The sequence below is a fragment of the Pseudophryne corroboree genome, chromosome 3 (assembly GCF_028390025.1).
Source record: "Pseudophryne corroboree isolate aPseCor3 chromosome 3, aPseCor3.hap2, whole genome shotgun sequence".
Taxonomy (NCBI): domain Eukaryota; kingdom Metazoa; phylum Chordata; class Amphibia; order Anura; family Myobatrachidae; genus Pseudophryne; species Pseudophryne corroboree.
The window spans coordinates 124,307,983-124,328,869 of record NC_086446.1 but is presented as its reverse complement, the minus strand read 5'-3'; the positions used below and the strand labels follow the sequence as shown (position 1 = coordinate 124,328,869).

The 20,887-nt window shown below is 48.6% G+C and overlaps 1 protein-coding gene across 4 annotated transcripts in view; it reads left to right on the top strand.

Annotated features, from left to right (window-relative positions):
• The window catches only part of ERCC1 (ERCC excision repair 1, endonuclease non-catalytic subunit), a 68,218-nt gene that overhangs the window by 28,961 nt on the left and 18,370 nt on the right, over window positions 1-20,887 (top strand). For all 4 annotated transcript variants that reach the window (XM_063958445.1, XM_063958442.1, XM_063958444.1 and 1 more), the window contains exons 6-9: window positions 4,005-4,104; window positions 4,191-4,267; window positions 4,432-4,531; window positions 4,729-4,800. In XM_063958445.1, the coding sequence (XP_063814515.1) occupies window positions 4,005-4,104; window positions 4,191-4,267; window positions 4,432-4,531; window positions 4,729-4,800 (349 nt within the window). The remainder of the gene's footprint in view (window positions 1-4,004; window positions 4,105-4,190; window positions 4,268-4,431; window positions 4,532-4,728; window positions 4,801-20,887) is intronic.

The following is a 20,887-nucleotide window of genomic DNA, read 5'->3' as shown; positions in this document are numbered from 1 at the left end:
GGCGCGCAGGGACCTCTGACAGACTTTTGCAAGTCTGTTATGTCAACTAAGCACTATACCTATATGCCACCTACTACTTCACATTGAACATGCCTCATTTAGTATACCAATGTGAGAGGTGCGGCTGCGGTGTGGTGGTGCCTGCTGCCGTGCAGGTGTAAATTCGGTACTCACCAGGCGCCGCTCTCTCTCACCTTCAGGTACCGGAACCTTCAACGGACCTGGAAATCTTCAATCGGATCCGGACACGGCGATTCCCTCTCGGAGCTGACCGACGATCGAGCTGAGGAGAGAATAGGTTACCTCAAGGGGGGTATCGACCCTTCTTCCACTGGAAAGGGGATACCCCAGGGGTGACCGCGACCTTCACCGGTTGGGTGAAAGGTCATCACCGGCACAAAGCCTCAGCCACCCAGATTTCACACACTCGCGCTCTCGCACGTAGTGTGATGAAAAGTATTCTCACGTCCGTGAGCAATCCCGACTCCGGCGCTCGGGGACAGACAAGGGACAAACGTACACGGATGCTACTCACCGTCACAAGTCTTGCACTCCGATCTTCTCCACTTACAGGTCCCTGTAAGGAGGCAAAGAGAAACAGCCGTGCAGGGCCAAAAACTACCCTAGTGTGCGTCCGCTACACTAGCTACATAAACAGAGCCCTCAAACTAGCTCGTGTGGGTGGTGCAACACAACTAAGCACAACTTAAACAACGCATACACTTTGCCCTGCACGGTAACAACCTACATCACAATATCGGAATACAAGATCACACGGTGCTGTCCCTTTAAATCCCTCCCGCTGGAAAGGGGGTGGGCGCCGCACGGCCTACCCACCTCCTGTCCCTTCCCTTATGTGGGCCCCAGGCCTGCCTACCTAAATACCTCAGGGTGGCCTGGGCCTAGCGCCCAGTGCCACCTGTACTCACCTCGGGGGTCTTATTCACTGGGCCTAGCGCCCCCTAGCTGCACACAGGCCGGAGGCCTGATTTCACCCACGGGCCTAGCGCCCGCCTAACCTGTCACACGCGGGGTGACCTGGGCCTAGTACCCAGCGTCACCTTTTGATATCCCTAGCTGGCCAAAATACCCTAGGGCCTAATGCCCTCTAATGCCCACAGGCCTATTGCCTGATATGCCCCCAGGCCTAGTGCCCGCCTAACTGGTGCCACAGAAAGAGGGTGGCTTGGGCCTAATGCCCAAACCACCTAATCAAATAATGGCCCCCAATCTCCTATCTGCGCCCAGGCCTAGTGCCTGAATTGTGCCCTCGGGCCTAATGCCCGTCCCTGGTGGTCGAGGGAGGAAAAGGGGAGGGGGTGAGGGTAGCCTCACTGAGGCCTCACCTGATCCAGGGGTCTCCGGCACCCTCTTCTGCCGCTGGCCCATCCTGGCCAGCGGCGCCTCCGTCTCTTCTCCGCATCCAGCCGCCGCTGGACATCTTCTTCAAGGGGCCTGGCGTCTCCTGGCCTCTTCCGCGGCCTCAGGACCTCTTCACCGCTCTTCGGCGCGGCCCGGCGTCTTCTCCCGGCGTCTTCTCTCTGCTCTTCCCGCCCGGCGTCCTCTTCTGACCTCGCGCCCCCGCACGCGGTCTTTTCTTCAGGCTCCCGCCCGGCGTCTGACGTCAGGCGCCGGGGGCGGGGCCTATGACGCGGCGAGCGCCGATTGGCTCGCCGCGTCCCTCTCTGATTGGCTGCCGCTCCGGGAGCCGCGATTGGCTCCCGGAGGGCGCCAACGTTTGAATCGACCCGCAGCCTCCGGTCCGGTGCAGGGAAAAGGGTAATCCCTGCACCGGACACCCGCCGCCACACACTGACAGGCGCTGGGGACAGACAAGCTGTCCCAGCGCTGTCAGCGACGTTGTCCCGCAGGGGACACAGGCACCCTGTCTGCTGCTGGAATGTGTCCTGTAAAACAGGACACATTCCCACACCAACACAAACAAATCTTCACCTTATGCTCAAATTAAATTATTGCTAAAAGAGCACCCCACCATTGTAATAAAAAAAAAAAATATATATATATATATGTGGAGTTCTGATCCGCGCACACTGTGGTAAGTCCAGAGTTTGTTAATTAACTCATGTGGTGCCCGCTCATCCACTCCTGCCAGGAGTCGGGGGTTTCTAAGTAATGTCAAAAATAAGGAGAGCACACTAGTGAATAATAATAAAAGGTAACACTTTACTTATGTAAATATCCACGTACATGTAAGTTAAAATTGATGCACTTAGCCAGTTTCTCCGGTAACTGCCGCCACGGAATGATCCTTCTGCTAGCGGGGTATTTCTCACGGAGAAGCCGTCTGCTCTGTATCAGACGGGAGATACAGAGCAGACATAAGTAAAGTGTTACCTTTTATTATTATTCACTGGTGCGCTCTCCTTATTTTTGACATATATATATATATATATATATCCAGTCAGCAGCACTCCTTGTTAGGACAGAATATATGCTTGAAAATAGCCGGTGCCCTCCATTTGAAGAAAATATCCTCAATAATATAACAATGCACAGCAGGCGGCACTCACGACTTTAAGAAGAAAACACAGGAATCCACCTGAGCGTGTCAACGTTTAAAAGTTTATAATCAAACTTTTTCGGTCCTGACGAAAAAGTTTGATTATAAACTTTGAAACGTTGACACGCTCAGGTGGATTTCTGTGTTTTCTTCTTAAAGTCGTGAGTGCCGCCTGCTGTGCATTGTTATATATATATATATACACACACATCTCACTATATGAAATCTCCACAATGAATTATTATATATATATATATATATATATATATAAAAAAAAAATTAATAACCATACAGATTTATATATATATATAATTATTTTATTAGGCATTCCTAAACCATCAATTCAATATTTATTTTAGCCTCATACTTTATGAATTTTAAATGAATAAATATGTTTATTTTAATTTATTTATTATTATTAATACATGACTACAATATTATTATTAAATACATGACAAGGAAAATTTTTTTTTCACATTCACCCAGTCTGGAGCCTTAGAGGTTCACTTGTTTGCTTTTGTATCCTGCCCTCTATATCCACTCCACCAATATTTAAGTTTCATGCTTGTACGCTTTATCTTGGTCCTCAGTCCACATTGTAATAACGTTTTTCAGCTTGTATGTTTTTGCATGGAACATTTTGGCTGCAGTTCTGTTTCGGTGTACCCTCCCTTAGGGGCAGCTTTGGCAATTCCCCACATAGGATGAATGAGAAAATAGGACTCTTGGTCCTCGCATTAAATACATTTTCCTGAATTCATCTGGGTGACCCTGTGTACACGCCCCATCTTAGTGGTGTTCTGTTTAAATGTTGTTCTGTAATATGGGCTTTGTTAATAAACTATGGTCCTGTCGGTAGATTGGTGGAGAACCTGTAAACAAATGTAAGTTTGTAAGAAGTGCCTAGTCCACCCGCAACGGTAGATGCTAGAATCAAGTGGGCTAAGGGACCTTTTCCGTAAGGGGGAGGAGTTACGACACAAGGGGGAGGAGCTAGGCCAGCGGGATAGTTCCTCTACTATCCACGCCACCAACTATTACCTTTAGTAATCAGGTGGCGAGCGAAGCGAGCCACCGTGCCCGAAGCGTGGCGAGCGTACTTTTCGGGTACCCTGTTCGCCCGTAGCTCCTCCCCCTGGTGACGTAGCTCCTCCCCTAGGTACGTCACAAGGTCCCTTCAGCCACTCCGATATAGAACCAACCCACCCGCAACACCTAGACTTTTGAAGGTTGCAGTGTACCCAGTGAGATTCAGGGAAAGGAATATAACATTCAGTACCAAATATCCTATTTTCTTGTTCATACTAGAATTAATATTATTGAAGTATACTGATTGATACATAGACTGCGTTACTCATCTGTTGTACATTCATCTAACTAGAACATGAAAGAAAATGTATATTCAACTCTGGTGTATAACTTTTCAGTTGTAGTCTGTTATGTACAAGTGTGGCTGTGCAGTGATCCTGTGTTACTCTTCCAGTTTGCGTTATCATAACCTGAATCCAGAATACATACACACACGCCTGCGGACCCTAGGTCAGTCCTATGCCCTCCGTATTCTCTTGGTGCAGGTGGACGTGGTAAGTGGAACGATCTAGGCTGAACCTGAGAAGAGTCCTTGCTGCAGTCTGATGTGTTTACTGGATGTTTTTCTTTCCTCTTGCAGAAAGACCCTCACTTCTCACTAAAGGAACTGGCAAAAATCGGTATCCTTGCAGACTGCACCCTGATACTGAGCTGGAGGTGAGAGAGGCTGTTTATGTGTGTGTAGGCTGGAAGGATATATGATGGCGTACATCAGGGGGAGACATAACTGTTGGGGTGGAAACTGAAAAAGTAATGGATAAGTGGAGAAGTTCTACAATGGGCCTAAGTAACCTTGTTAACTTGCATCCTATTCCTTACAGCCCAGATGAGGCTGCGCGATACCTAGAGACATACAAATGCTATGAACAAAAGCCGGCAGATGCTCTGAAAGAGAGGACGGAAAGCGACTTCATGTCCAGGGTGAGGGCACAATGGATAAAGACCATACCGTGTTTAGTAGAAGGGAGGATTGAGCTGTGGAACGCAGTAGGTAGGATAAGCTGTGTGCATTGTACCCAACGGAACACACAGAGGGGAGATAGGTGATTGTAAAGAAACGTGTTTATATCTGAAACATTTCTTTAAACTCCTGTGACAGCCTTTGCGTTCTCCTCCAGGTTACAGACTGCCTGACTACGGTCAAGTCGGTGAACAAGACGGACAGTTGCACCCTGCTCACTACGTTTGGGGTGAGTTGTCTCTGAACATCACTGCAATGCACCCATCCCCATGTAATCCCAAACGTCAGACTGTACGGTCTGGAACCACAGTTTGTGTAACTTGACGCAGACTGTTTTGCTCCATAAGGACCAAGCAGTTTATCAGGGGTGAAATTACAATGCTGTTATACGTGCAAGGGATTAGATCCATGCATATAACACACCCGTAAATAAACGCCAAGTGGTCCTCTCTAAAGTCCTATGCTAGCTGGATGTGATCCACTGATGCATGATTACTGGATCGCCAGATTGCACCTTGTCTTAATGTAAATAAGAATAAATAGGATTTTAATAACCTATTGGTAAATCCTTTTCTCCTAGTCTGTAGAGGATGCTGGGGACGACATCAAGACCATGGGGTATAGACGGGGTCCGCAGGAGACATGGGCACTCTAAAGACTTTTCATTGGGTGTGAACTGGCTCCTCCCTCTATGCCCCTCCTCCAGACCTCAGTTGTAGGAACTGTGCCCAGGGAGACTGACATTTCGGGGAAAGGAATTACTTAACTAGTGGTGAGATACATACCAGCTCACACCCTCAACAATGCTGCACACATGGCATTCAACATAACACACGCCAACAGGCATGAACCGATTGCAGCAACATGCTGAAACCAAGATAACACAACTTGTGTAACTCTAATAACTAAACTGCAGGTAAAGTACGCACTGGGATGGGCACTCAGCATCCTCTACGGACTAGGAGAAAAGGATTTACCGGTAGGTTATCAAAATCCTATTTTCTCATACATCCTAGAGGATGCTGGGGACGACATCAAGACCATGGGGTCTATACCAAAGCTCCAGTACGGACGGGAGAGTGCGGATTACCCTGCAGCACCGATTGACCAAGCTTGAGGTCCTCATCGGCCAAGGTGTCAAACTTGTAGAACTTAGCAAATGTGTTTGACCCTGACCAAGTAACTGCTCGGCAAAGTTGTAATGCCGAGACCCCCCCGGGCAGCCGCCCAGGATGAGCCCACCTTCCTAGTGGAGTGGGCCTTTACCGACGTCGGTAACGGCAATCCAGCCGTAGTATGAGCTTGCTGAATCGTATTTCTAATCCAACGTGCAATAGTCTGCTTGGAAGCAGGACAGCCAATCTTGTTGTGATCATACAGGACAAATAGAGTCTCTGTTTTCCGTATACGAGCCGTTCTAGCAACATAGATTTTCAAAGCTCCAACCACATCTAGAGATTTTGACTCAGTGAATGTGTCGGTAATTACTGGCACACCAATAGGTTGGTTTATGTGGAAAGATGAAACCACCTTCGGAAGAAAATGTTGACGAGTCCTCAACTCTGCCCTATCTTCATGGAAGATCAGGTAAGGGCTCTTGTGAGACAAGGCCCCCAATTCAGACACCCGCCTTGCGGATGCCAAAGCCAAAAGCATCACCACTTTCCAAGTGAGAAATTTCAACTCTGTCTTTTGTAGAGGCTCAAACCAATCTGATTGAAGGAACTGCAATACCACGTTAAGGTCCCATGGTGCCACTGGAGGCATGAATGAAGGTCTGAAACTCTGGGAGAGAGGCCAATTGTTTCTGGAAGAACACTGACAAGGCTGAAATCTGGACCTTGATTGATGCCAATCGGAGGCCCGACTCCACACCATCCTGCAAAAAATGGAGAAGACGTCCTAAATGAAACTTCCGTAGGAGCTTTCTTGGATTCACACCAAGATACATATTTTCTCCAAATACGGTGGTAATGTTTCGACGTTACTCCCTTTCTGGCCTGAATAAGGGTGGGGAGGACCTCCTTGGGAATATTCTTCCTGGCTAGGATACAGCTCTCAACAGCCATGCCGTCAAACGTAGCCGCGGTAAGTCTTGGTACACACACGGCCCCTGCTGCAGCAGGTCCTCCCGAGGAGGAAGAGGCCGAGGATGAGTAACTGCTGAAGATCTGGGTACTAAGCCCTCCTTGGCCAGTCTGGGGCAATGAAGATTGCTCGAACCCTTGTTTTTCTTATGATCCTGAGTACTTTTGGGATCAGCGGAAGTGGAGGGAAGACATACACTGACGGAAACACCCACTGGGTCACCAGTGCATCCACTGCTACTGCTTGAGGGTCTCTCGACCTGGAACAGTATCTCTGAAGCTTCTTGTTGAGACGAGACGCCATCATGTCTATTTGAGGAACTCCCCAAAGACTTGTCACCTCTGCGAAGACTTCTTGGTGGAGGCCCCACTCTCCTGGATGGAGATCGTGTCTGCTGAGGAAGTCTGCTTCCCAGTTGTCTACTCCTGGATTGAATATTGCTGACAGAGCTTGTAGATGTTTTTCTGCCCAGCGGAGGATTTTTGTCGCCTCTGCCATTGCCGCTCTGCTTTTCGTTTATGCGACTGCTATTACATTGTCCGCCTGGATCTGCACGGGACGGTCTTAAAGAAGATGTACCGCTTGTTGAAGGCTGTTGTAAATGGCTCTTAGCTCCAGAACATTTATGTGAAGGCAGGCTTCCTGTTGTGACCAACGTCCCTGGAAGTTTTCTCCCTGAGAGACTGCTCCCCAGCCTCGGAGACTTGCATCTGTGGTTACCAGGACCCAGTCCTGAATCCCGAACCTGCGTCCCTCTAGTAGGTGAGAGCTGTGTAACCACCACAGGAGCGAAATTCTGGTTTTTGACGACAGGATTATCTTTCTGTGCATGTGTAGGTGTGACCCCGACCACTTGTCCAACAGGTCCCACTGGAATACTCTGGCATGGAACCTGCCAAACTGTATGGCCTCGTAGGCCGCCACCATCTTCCCCAACAATTGAATGCACTGATGGATCGACACACTTGATGGTTTCAATATCTGTTTTACCATTTTCTAGATTTCCAGAGCCTTTTCCAGCGGAAGAAATACTCTCTGAACTTCTGTGTCCAGAATCATCCCAAGGAAAGACAACCTTGTCGTCGGTTCCAACTGTGACTTTGGGTAATTTATGATCCACCCGTGTTGTTGGAGTATTGACAGAGAGAGTGATATGTTTTGTAACAACTGCTCCCTGGATCTCGCCTTTATCAGGAGGTCGTCCAGATAAGGTATTATATTGACTCCTTTCTGACGAAGGAGAACCATCATCTCCGCCATCACCTTGGTGAATACCCCTGGCGCCGTGGAGAGACCGAAAGGTAACGTCTGGAATTGGTAATGGCAATCCTGAACCGCGAATCTCAGATAAACCTGGTGAGGAGGATAAATGGGAACATGCAGGTAAGCATCCTTTATGTTCACTGACACCAAGAAGTCCCCCTCCTCCAGACTGGCAATCACTGCCCGAAGTGATTCCATCTTGAATCTTCTTAGGTAACCATTCAGATCCTTTAGATTTAGGATCGGTCTGACCGAGCTGTCTGGCTTCGGAACCACAAAGAGGCTTGAATAAAAACCTCTCCCTTGTTGTGACAACGGTACCAGGACTATGACCTGGTCTTGACATAATCTTTGGATTGCCGCTGTTACTGCTTCTCTTTCTGACGGAGAAACTGGCAAGGTCGATTTGAAAAATCGGCATGGGGGAACGTCTTGAAACTCCAGCTTGTACCCCTGGGATACTATTTGCAACACCCAGGGATCCAGGCCAGTCAGAATCCAATCCTGGCTGAAGAGTCTGAGACGTGCCCCCACCCGAGCGGCCTCCCGCAAGGGAGCTCCAGCATCATGCTGGGGATTTGGCAGAAGTAGGGGTAGACTTCTGCTCTTGGGAACCTGGAGCCACTGTGGGCTTCTTTCCCCTTCCCCTACCTGCAAAGAATGGGGGAACCTTTCGTCTTTTTGTATTTATTGGGCCAAAAGGACTGCATTTGCGGGTGATAGGTCTTTTTTGCCGGTGCAGACGCAGAGGGCAAAAATGTCGACTTACCTGCGGTAGCCGCCGAGACTAATGCATCCAGTCTATCGCCAAATAAGGCCTCACCTTTATATAGGAGAGCCTCCATGTTTCTTTTGGAATCTGCATCCGTGTTCCACTGGCGAATCCATAACGCCCGCCTAGTCGATACTGCCATGCTAGCGGCCTGTGAACTCGAGTCCAATATCCTTCATTGCTTCCAGCATGTAGGCGGCAGCGTCCTTGATATTCCCTAACTTAAGGAGTATCTCATCTTTATCAATCGTGTCAATTTCTGATGACACGCTTTGTGACCATTTTTCAATAGCGCGACTCACCCATGCGCAGGCAATAGTGGGCCTAATCAATGTACCATTGGTAACATAAATGGATTTCAATGTCGTTTCCATTTTGTGGTCTGCCGGCTCTTTAAGAGAAGCCGTGCCCGGAGCAGGGAGAATTACCTTCTTTGTCAACCTGGAAAGTGCACTGTCTTACACAGGGGGTGACTCCCACTTTTTCCTGTCCTCAGCCGGGAAAGGGAAAGCTATGTGAATCCTTTTTGGAATACAAAATCTTTTATCAGGATTCACCCACATCCCTTCAAACAGAGCATTTAGTTTGTGTGAAGGGGGAAACGTGACTTTGGTCTTCTTTTCCTTACATAAATACGCCTTCTCCTGAGGTACAGGAGTGGTTTCTGTAACCTCCAACACGTCCCTTATAGCCACAATCATATATTGTATATTTTTTGCCAATTTATGATCTATCTCTCTGGATTCACTATCGTCGACACAAGAGTCAGAATCCGTGTCGGTATCAATGTTTACAACATTTGCAAATGGTCTCTTATGTGACCCAGAGGGGCCGCCCGCATAAGGAATAACAGCATCCTGAAAAATCACATCTTCCACAGATTTTCTCCAGCATGCAGCATTAGATTCAGACTTATCTAATCTACGGTTAATCAGATGCATACTGTCACGTATCTCTTTCACCCATGCAGGCTCTTGGTGTGCCGGTAGCGCCACCACTTTACAACTCTGTCCCTAAAATGGCTTTCTCCAGGGAGGAACTCCCTGCCTCAGACATGCCTCACACTGTACAGCACACCAACAGACACACTGGGACTTATTTTGGGGACAGACCCACAGTAAACTCTGTCAGAGGGACACAGGATAGGAGCAGCCAGTTCACAATCCCAGCGCCAGTAATTCCTGTGAACACAGTATGTTCACAGCCTAACAGCGCTTTTTAAATAGTAATATACACTATCAAATGCACCACAATCGCTTTGTGCCCCCCCTTTATAGCACCCTGTACTTGTCAGAAGTGGAGGAGAGGACCAGCGTGTTCTCTGCAGCCTGAGGAGAGAGAGAAAATGGCGCTGAGTAGTGTGCTGGCTGCCTGAGGAAGAAGCTCCGCCCCCGCAATGGCGCGTCCTTACACTCATACAAACACTGTAATATTTTTTTTGTATAATCTGTTTTTATTTAGGACAGCATAGCAGTGTAAAGATTGCATCACATTTTAACAGATGAGGAAGAGAATCGTCAGGACACAAACGAAGGTCTAATACATCATAGCCTTAAAAAGTAGGGAGGCGCATCATCCCCATTGCTGGGGGGTTAATATAGGCATTAGCGTAAGTAGGTGTTTCTATAACATTCGTCTGGTATCCCCTCGCCATCTATCCATACTATGGTGTAATTGCAATCTTAAATTGCATTGTATAGAAGCTGTAGAGAGAAGAGAGGAAAGAAATGAGAGGAATAATAGAGAGAAAACATATTGTGACCAAACTAGGGGGGACAGTTGAATTGGGGAGGGAATGTGGTACAATCTATCTATTCGATCTATTGTGCATTGAGATCATTTGGCAGCATAGACATAGTCCTTGTAATCTTCAGAGGACATGTACTCTATCCAGGGCATCCACATGGTCATGAACTCCGAGAGTTTATCTCTGGAGACCAGGAGAATGTTTTCCATATTCATATAATGATTAATTCTGTTAAACCATAGTTTCCTAGTGGGTGGGAGTTGTGATCTCCATAATGTGGGGATGACCGCCCTCGCTGCATTAGACAGGTGTCGAAGTAACGACGTGTTATGTTGAGCCAGTGAGAATGAGGAATGGGAGAGTAACCAGAATGCTGGGTCTGTGGGGACGGGTGTGTGAAGTATATCTTGAGAAGTGGATATAACATCCCTCCAGAATGGTTTTAGTAGGGGACAGTTCCACCAGATATGCATCAGGGAGCCTGTAGCACTGAGACATCTCCAGCATCTGTCCGTCACTCCAGGGTACATGAAGTGGAGGAGAGAGGGGTGCCTGTACCATCTCATTAAGAGCTTATATTGGGTTTCCCTGACTTGTATGCAGACTGAGCTTTTGTGGGATTTGAGAAATATCGACTGCCAGTCTTTGTCTGTCAGGGGGATCCCGAGATCTCTTTCCCAGGCCAGCTTGAAGGGTATGGGCGTCTGGGCGTTTGGGGTCTGTAGTAGTTTATAAAGTAAGGAGATAGTGTGCTGGGGGGGGGCATGTGGCGACACACATCCTCTCAAACTGTGTTAACTCGCGTGAGGCTCGGAGATACCTACGCTCTGAGTGCAAAAAGTGTCTAAGCGGTAGGTACTTCCAAAAGTCACGTTGCGGAACTTCCCATTTTAACCGTATTTCTGAGAATTGTTTAACTCCTGTGGAGGTTGTCATCTGGCCTACTCTAGAGAGGCCTTCAAGGGCCCAGTCACGAAAGTGGGAGGGAGTCAAACCGGGCTGAAAGTCGGGGTTTGCTAAAAAAGAGGTCAATGGGCCAAAATCGGAAGAGAGAAAGGGCCAGCGGCGCGCCTTTTTCCAAAACGATAGGGTGGGGGGAATAGTAATATTTGGGTGGGGGGAAGGGGGTTTAGGCAGGGAGGGGAGCCAGGGAAAGATCTCTGGGAATTGTTGCATATATAGCCCCTCTATATCCACCCATTGCTTTGTTTCTCGACTCCTCGTCCAATCCAGAACCCTATTGAGCATTATTGCCCAATAGTAGCCTCTGATGTCAGGCAATTGGAAACCACCATTTCGGGTAGAGCGGATCATAATGGATCGGCTTATTCTTGGCCGTCTCCGAGACCAGATAAATTGTTGTATTAACAGTTGGATGGATCTGAACCAGGAGTCTGGAATCTGTATGGGAAGGGTCTGTAGTTTGTAGAGTAGTTTGGGGAGGGTATTCATCTTTACGACGTTCACCCTTCCCAGCCAAGAGGTACCATCTGCTATAGTCAGCCCTGAGTGTTCGAAGGAGGGGGGTGAAGTTTAAGGCGTATAGATGAGATAGGTCATTTGGCAACTGTATTCCTAGGTAAGACAGATGAGAAGTGTTCCAATTAAAGGGGAAGGATCGTTTAAGTTTAGCTATGGTGTCGGGGGGAAAGGAGATGTTTTAAGGCGCATGATTTGGGCATGTTGATTTTAAAGTTGGAGAGTGAACCGAAGTGGGATAGCTCTCGCATAAAATGGGGGAGGGAGGAGATCGGGTGCGTTATTGTGGCTAGCAGGTCATCCGCGAACAGGGAAAGTTTGTGTTCCGTATCGCCAATCGTCAAGCCCGTAATGCCGTCATTGGCCCTAATGGCTCTAGCGAGAGCTTCGATACAGAGAACAAATAGTAGAGGGGATAGTGGGCAGCCTTGTCGTGTCCCATTGCCTATGGGGAAGGAATCGGATAAGGATCCGTTTACGCGGACCCGTGCTGTGGGAGATCTATAAAGGCCCATTATCCTGTTAAGCATCCGGGGACCCAATCCAATATGCTCCAGTACAGACCTCCTAAAGCCCCAACCGACCCGGTCAAAAGCCTTTTCGGCATCAGTGGATAATAACACTGTGGGTGGGCCGCCCCGGGACGCGATATGAATCAAGCTCAGTACCTTAGTGGTATTATCTTTGGCCTCGCGGCCCGGGACAAACCCCACCTGATCGCTGTGGATCAGGGAAGGCAGGAATGCGTTCAGTCTGTTTGCCATTAATTTTGCAAAGAGCTTGACATCGACGTTTAGGAGAGATATGGGTCTATAGTTGGAGCACACCGAGGGGTCTTTGCCGGGCTTAGGCAACACGGAGATATGCGCCTCTAAGGATTGGTTGGAGAAATGGGTGTTTGCGGATATTGAATTAAAGGCCTGGAGGAGATAAGGGGATGTGAGGTCCTTGAATTGTTTATAATAGGTGAGGGTGAAGCCATCTGGTCCTGGGCTCTTACCAGGCGGGGTCATGGCCAGGGCATTCTCCAGTTCTTGTTGGGTGAAGGGTAGTTCCAAAGCCTCCCTGTCCAGAGGTGACAGGACGGGGTAGGACACTTTTTCTAGGTACGCCTTTGCCCGTGATAAGTCACATGGAGAAGCGGTATTATCCGGTCGATTTTCTAGATTATATAAAAGGGAGTAGTACTGTTTGAAGCTTGCCGCAATTTCTGGGGTTTTGAATCGGAGGATATTCCCAAGATCTTTTACATTGTTAATATACAGGGAGGAACGCTGGGCTTTGAGGGCCTGGGCCAGAAGGCGACCAGGTTTATTACCCCACTGGTAGTATTTAGAGTTACATTTTCGGACAGATAGTTGGATACTATCAGTAAGGGTTTTCTTTAGTTGGGCCCGTGTATCTAGTAGAGCTAGGTAATCAGTCTCCGAAAGGGTAGATTTGTGTAGGGACTCGAGGTGGTGTAGTTGGTCTAATAATTTAGTGATTAGTGCTGACTTCTGTTTCTTCACAAATGTCCCCAACTGTATGAGTTTACCTCGTATGGTGCATTTATGCGCTTCCCATAGGGTAATTTTTGAGACGTCTGCAGTGTCATTTATGGAGAAGAATTCAGCCAGAGCTTTTTCTATTTCGCCCCTGCGATACTGGTCTTGCAACAATGATTCATTGAGACGCCAGGTCCATTGACCTGGGGTAGTCTGCGGGGTCGAGAGTGTCATGTGTACAGGAGCATGGTCGGACCAGGTTATCGGGCCGATGGAGGAGTCTATCAATAAGGGGAGATGCCTGTGACCCAGAAATAAATAATCGAGGCGGGAATATGCTTTGTGTGGAGGGGAGTAGAAGGAGTAGTCTCTGGTTGAGGGGTGGAGAACCCGCCAGGAGTCAGCCAGTTGGAGGCCATGAAACAATCGTCTAACCTGTCAGTACTGGCGCTGAGAGGTCCGTGGGGCGTTGGAAGATGAATCCAAAGATGGATCCATTATCCAGTTCAGGTCACCTCCAAGAACAGTCACACCTGAAAGGAGTGGTTCTATTTGGGAGAGTGCGGTGCGGAAGAATGGGACCTGATCCTTGTTTGGGGCGTAAAGTGCAATAAATGTGTATGGACAGGAACCTATTTTACAACGCACCATCAGAAGACGGCCCGGGACCAATTTATGGACTGACATATCTGACAGCTGGAGGGTCCTGGAGAACACTATCGCCACGCCCTTTGATTTAGAGTCTGCGTTGTTATTGTAAAAAGCCTGGGGATAGCGGTAGTTGGTCAAAGGAGGGTTCTTAGCTGAGATTTTAAAATGCGTCTCCTGGACCATTGCAACATCTACTCTATCAGCCCACAGGGACCTCAAAAGGGATGATCTTTTCTCCGGTACATTGAGACCCTTCGCGTTGATCGAAGCGACTTTAATTTTGCCTGCGGACATCATGGGGGATAAGTGCTATGGTGGAATGCGTTAAGTCCAGAGTGGTCAGTAAAAGAGAAGAAAGAGAGACAGGAAGGAAAAAAAGGGGAACAGGGCATGGAGAAAAAGAGATCAGTAAGAACATTCAAAAAACATTAAAAAAAAACCCGCATTGGGATAACCATTCCGTCTGAGGGTTGGGTATCCAAGAGGCTACACAGCCAGGGGCGGGTGTGGGGCGGGCAAGGGAGCCACCGCCAAAGGCATAATGAAAATGAGAGAAGACATTATATTAAGCAATATACTTATATAAGCTGAACTGAGTGTACATAATAAACTGTAAACCTTATACCTCGTCAACAAGAGGAAATCTTCGAATAGTGAAAAATGCAAGAAATCTCGTAATAATTGAACAAGGAATAGTAATAATAATCAACGACCCAAAACGTGTGGGGGAGGTGAGGCCGGAGCCTCTGTTACAGCGGAAGTTCACATGGTAGTTCTTCAGTAGCGTGTAATGATATTGCGCTGTAATCTAAGAACAGTGACACTTTGTAACCTATAGAGATATCTAAAGTAGAACTTGGACAAGCAAAGGGTCCAGAATAATCGGTCAGGTGACAAGTGATTCCTTGTTGGGGGGAGGGCTTTTAGTGCCTTTCCCTCCACCTTTCCGCACCACCTGCCAAGGTGGTCCTAGGTTCAGGGGCTGGAAAGATGGTAGCTCTGGAATAGGGAAGTCCCAATCGTGTAAATCAGGTTTTGGTATGCCAAGTCCCGTGCAGAACTCTGGGAGGTCCAAGTAGGAGTTGAGGGTGTGGGTTTTCCCAGATGAGGAGACCTGGAGGCTGAAGGGGAAGCCCCACCGATATTTCAACTGACGTTTGCGGAATTCTTCCGTCAGGGGTTTAAGGGCTTTTCGTTGTTGTAATGTGTGCCAGGACAAGTCTTGATAAATTTGTATCACGGAACCGTTGAAGTCTACTCCATCAAGTTGGCGAACTTTGCGCATGATATCCTCTTTTTGGGAGAAATAATGCAACCTGCATATGACATCACGTGGTCTATCCGCGGAGAGGCCTCTTGGTTTCAGGGAGCGATGGGCCCTGTCAAAGGTGATGATATCATTGGGGTCGTTACCCAAGATCTCGTTGAAGATCTTCGTAAGGGCGTCGATCAGCCCTGTTGGAGGAACCTCTTCCGGTAGGCCTCGCACGCGGATATTGTTTCGTCTCCCTCTGTTGTCCAAATCTGTCAGCCGCAGCTGTAGGGAGCGGATCTCCGATGATTGGGTTTCGATGACAGTCGTCAATGATTTTAGAATTGTATCAGAGGAGGTTTGGTGATCTTCCAGGCTCGATACTCGTTCAGATATGTGTGAAATGTCCTGTCTCATGGCAGCCAGCTCGCGTCTCACCGTATCTTGTAAATCTTGTTTAGTGGGTAGGGTCTTCATATAAGCCAATATGTCTTGCAGATCCTTGCCACCCGATGAGAGAGCTTGCGGTGCATTCGCGCTTGGGGGAGATGGGTGAGGGGCTGGTGAGAGAGAGGGGGAGGTTGCTGCAGGGGGGTTGTCAGTTGGAGCGGGAGAAGTAGGTTGTAGGAAGGGCCTCATTGCAGATTGCGACATGTTCCCCCGAAGAGTCGGTTTGCCTGTCTTCTGAGAAGATTTCTTATTCTGGGGCATCGCTCAAGTAGCTTAATTTCCCTGTATCGACTTGACGAGGTGAGATATGATCACATGTTTAGCATGAGAGTGCCTTCAGCGGTATGGCTCCCCGTGGGTTGACTTCAGCAGCACATTACGGCATCAATGGCCACGGTAGCCAGTTCAGGTGCATATCTTATAGCGTCATAGGCTCTGAGATATCGAGGTGAGATCATTTAATATCTTTTGTATAGGCAGAAATATGTTTCACCAGTAATTTACCCCAGGTTAACCACTAGGGGGAGCCTTTGGCTTGGGCTATACTATGGAGCCTGTGGTTTGATGAGCCCTGATGTCTGCCGGGTAATGTGTTTAAAGGGAGTCCCCGGATTCTGGATGGGAACTAGGCCGTGGCCTGCAGGAAGGTGGTGGGGGTCTCCTCCAGCTCTGAGATTCCGACCCCAGAAGCAGAGGGGTAATTAGACCCCTTTAACAGCTATGCGGGAGTATGGTGTTAGGGAGAGAGCGTGCTCTCATATGTCCGACGGGGCAGTGATCCCCGGCCAGGACCCTCCAAGGACAGGTGTCCAGGGGTGCAGCGGGCCCCGAGGTCTACGCGGCGTGTGGCAGGGGAGGACAGCGCGTCTCCCCTCCGAGGCAGTCAGGCGGTCCGGGCGGGTGAAGCCGCCGCGTCTCGGAGCTGCAAGCGGGAGGCAGCCAGCATGCGAGAGTCCCAGCGGCTCAGTGTAGACAGCCGGCGCGATGATCGCGGGGCGAGCTCCGGCTGTGGAGCAAACTCACCGCTGCGGGAGGGTCCGTCTCCAGATCCCGTGTGCAGGTCCCGATGGGTGCGGGGAGGGAAGCCCGGTCTCAGCAGGGTGCCCGTGTGCGCCGGGCGGGTTCGTCCAGCTTCCGCTCTACTCTAGGCCCCGGCTTCCGTTTGGGGAGGTAGGCCGCAGTCCGCAGGAGCGCTTAAAAGCGCTCCCCGACTCTGCGGGCTCCCCAGGTGCCGGCAGCAGGGTCAGGCAAGCCTCTGGAGTGTCTTCTGGCTAGTTAGGGATGTGGAAGTAGGGTGTTAGGAGGCTTTATGAGTGCCGTTTGGGGAGAGCTAAGATGTCGCACTTCTTCTCCAGTTGCCAGCCAAGCCACGCCCCCAACACTGTAATATTTATACTGGTGGGGGTAGGGCTGTGCCAGCGGCAACTTATGCCCCCTTTTAGCCAGTTTGAGGTATTTTTCTTGCTGCCCAGGGCACCTGTCTTCTGGCTCTGTGAGGGGGGTGACGGCTTGCTGTGGGAGTGAGCATCTAGACACGGCTAGCGTTCAGTTCCCTTCAGGAGCTAATGGTGTCCTGTCAGCCAGAAGCAGAGCCATGAAACTCTGAGGAAGTTGGTTCTGCTTCTGCCCCCTCAGTCTCACGAAGCAGGGAGACTGATGCCAGCAGATCTCCCTGAAAGTAAAAAACCTAACATAAGTCTTTTCAGAGAAACTCAGTAGAGCTCCTCAGAGTGCATCCAGTCGACCTGGGCACATTTCTAAAACTGAGGTCTGGAGGAGGGGCATAGAGGGAGGAGCCAGTTCACACCCAATGAAAAGTCTTTAGAGTGCCCATGTCTCCTGCGGATCCCGTCTATACCCCATGGTCTTGATGTTGTACCCAGCATCCTCTAGGACGTATGAGAAAAATCTAAACAGTATAACAATTCCACTAGGCACCAGTCTTGTACATTGCCATTTAACTCATCAATAGGTTCTACTGTATTTGTTGCTAATATATTAGCATCTTCTATGATTTATAATAGTGATAAAAAAAAAAGAACTGGTGAAGAAGACCCTGCTCATTCAACTCTAAAATAGACAAGAATTGTGGATGCGGGATGGATGGGTTGTCTATGTTCTCCTCGTGGAAAGGACCAGGAAGTGACAACATCAGAGGGCTTCCACCCTTACATCACGTTAATGTTTTATCTGTTCTCCGTTAGTTTTAGGTTATTTTGTTTTAGATATACACTATAGTACCCTTACGGGCTCGCCACGATTCGGGCTCGGTGTCTCCCTCCGCTTGCCACAGGTTACTATTCCAAATAGTTGGTGACATGGACCCAGGGGTTTATAGGAAATGTCCTGCACATCCCAGCATGCCTTGCAACAGTTTTAGCATGCCGTAATAGGAAAATTGTGGCAAAGCATGCTGGGATGTGTTGTTCCACAGCAGCTGGAGTGCCGCATGTTGAATACTCATGCTTTAGAGGTTCACAGAGGCAGACAAGGGTAGGCAGAGAATAGAAGTGGAGATTGTTCGGTTGGTAAGATGAATAAGCCTGGCTGGAGGTTCATAAAGGGTTGAAGTGGGAGCGATCTGTATAGGGTAATGGGAGTCATCAGAGGATTCAGATAGTCAAAGTAAGAGGTGCATGATGTTAAATGTTGAGGGTATCACGTGACAGTTTATAAAGATCATGTCAGCTAAAGAAGGCAATGACTGTATGTGAGCTTGTAAGAGTAACCGATCATCCCCAGACTACGAGCTTGGGAAAGGAGAGGTAACAGTTATGTTGTTGACACTGATAGAATAATGGGAAGGGATGGTATCAGGATCCTGGCACTTGGGATGCCGGCTGTCAAAAATAGGATTTTGGTACTTACCAGATAAATCCTTTTCTTTGAATCCACAGGGGGCACTGGAGTACTCTTGGGATATGGATGGGCGTTAGCAGGACATGGGCACTGAATATTTAAATTAGTAACTCTCCTCCCCTCCATACTCCCATAGTACCTCAGTGTTTTTTACTGAGCCGAACAGGAGCGTTAGAGAAGATTAACAATGGAGAATTACATATAACAATATAACATAACGGACAACAATGAAGTTGACACATAACGTAACGGACAACTAAACAGTTGACACCATAACCGATATAACCTCAACATTTGAACAAGTCGTGAGAATGTGTTACCATAAGATCCCCTAACTTACCACAAGCCAGGTAAAACTGCTCTGGGTGGGCGTCCAGTGCCACCTGTGGATTCAAAGAAAAGGATTTATCTGGTAAGTACCAAAATCCTATTTTCTTCTTCATCCACTAGGGGTCACTGGAGTACTCTTGGGACGTCCCAAGTTTCCCCCTTGGGCGGGAGAGCTGTTAGGCACCTGTAACACTAGACGGCCAAAGCTAGATGCTGATGCCGCAAACGTATCAAACTTGTAAAAGCGCACAAACGTGTGCACTGATGACGATGTAGCCGCACGGCAAAGCTGCGTCGTAGAAGCCTCACGACCTGCTGCCCATGAAGTTCCCACAGAACGTGTGGCATGAGCTGAAACTGATGTAGGCGGCTGTAGCCTAGCATGAAGGTAAGCCTGACGTATGGTCAGTTTAATCCATCTGGATAAGGTCTGCTTGGAAGCTGGCCAACCCATCTTGACAGCATCATAGAGAGCAATGTATCCATCTTACGTACTGTTAACGTTCGGGCTACATAAATGCGTAGTGCGCGTACCACATCCAAAGTAGCTGAAGTTCCTGAACCTTCTGATAACACAGGAACTATGATTGGTTGATTGATTGATGTGAAAAGATGATACCACCTTTGGTAGGAAAGCGGGAATCGTCCGAAGCTCCGCTCTGTCATCATGAAACACCAGATACAGTGGCTTACATGACAAGGCACCCAATTCTGAAACACGCCTTGCTGAAGCTAAGGTTAGGAGAAAAATTGTTTTCCAAGTGAGAAATTTAAAATCCACTTGTTGTAATGGTTCAAAATATGAAGTCTGTAAAAATCTAAAACCAGATTCAAGTCCCATGGCGCTGTAGGTGGTATAAATGGAGGCTGTACTCTGAGGACACCTTGCAGGAAAGTGTGTACAGTCGGCAAAAGAGCCAAATGCCTTTGAAAGTAAACTGACAAGGCAGAGACCTGCACCTTTAGTGTAGATAAATGTAGTCCTCCATCCAACCCCGTCTGTAAAAATAGCAAAAGACGGGATAACTTGAAAGATGATGTCGGAAACTTCAGAGCTTCACACCAACCTATATAGGCACGCCAAATTCTGTGATAATGAGCTGCTGTAACTGGCTTCCTAGTACATAACATGGTTGGTATAACCGATTCCGGAATACCTTCTCTTCTTAAGAGGGCGGTTTCAACAGCCACCCCGTCAAACGCAGCCGCGCTAAATCGGGGTAAAGGAACGGACTCTGTTGTAACAGGTCTGGACGTAGCGGGAGCGGCCAAGGATCATCTGAGTAGCCCGCGGAGATCCGAGAACCATACTAGCCGTGGCCATTGAGGCGCCACTAGTATGACTGTGGTGGACTCTCGTTTGATCCGCTTTAGCAACAGAGGAAGCAGCGGAAACGGTGGAAACAGATACACGAGGCTGTACGGCCACGCGATCGTGAAAGCATCCACTGCTACTGCCTTTGGATCTCTTGTTCTGGACACATACTGGGGTGTTTAATGATTGTGGCGAGATGCCATCAGGTCCACCTGTGGGTAACCCCACCGCTGGACCAACATCTGAAACACTGCTGGATTTAATGCCCATTCTCCTGGATGAAAATCCCGACGGCTGAGATAATCCGCCTCCCAGTTGTCCACTCCCGGAATGAACACTGCCGGCAATATCACCTGGTTATGTTCGGCCCAATTGAGGATTCAAGCTACTTCCCGCATGGCCATGCGGCTTCTTGTTTCTCCTTGTTTGTTGATGTACGCGACTGCCGTCGCGTTGTCTGACTGCACCTGGACAGTCTGAGACCGGAGCACGTGCACTGCTTGGCGTAGCGCGTTGTAAACTGCCCGGAGTTCCAGGACATTTATAGACAGCAATCTTTCGCGAACTGTCCAGAGACCCTGAAGCTGACAATCTTGGATCACAGCTCCCCAACCTCTGAGACT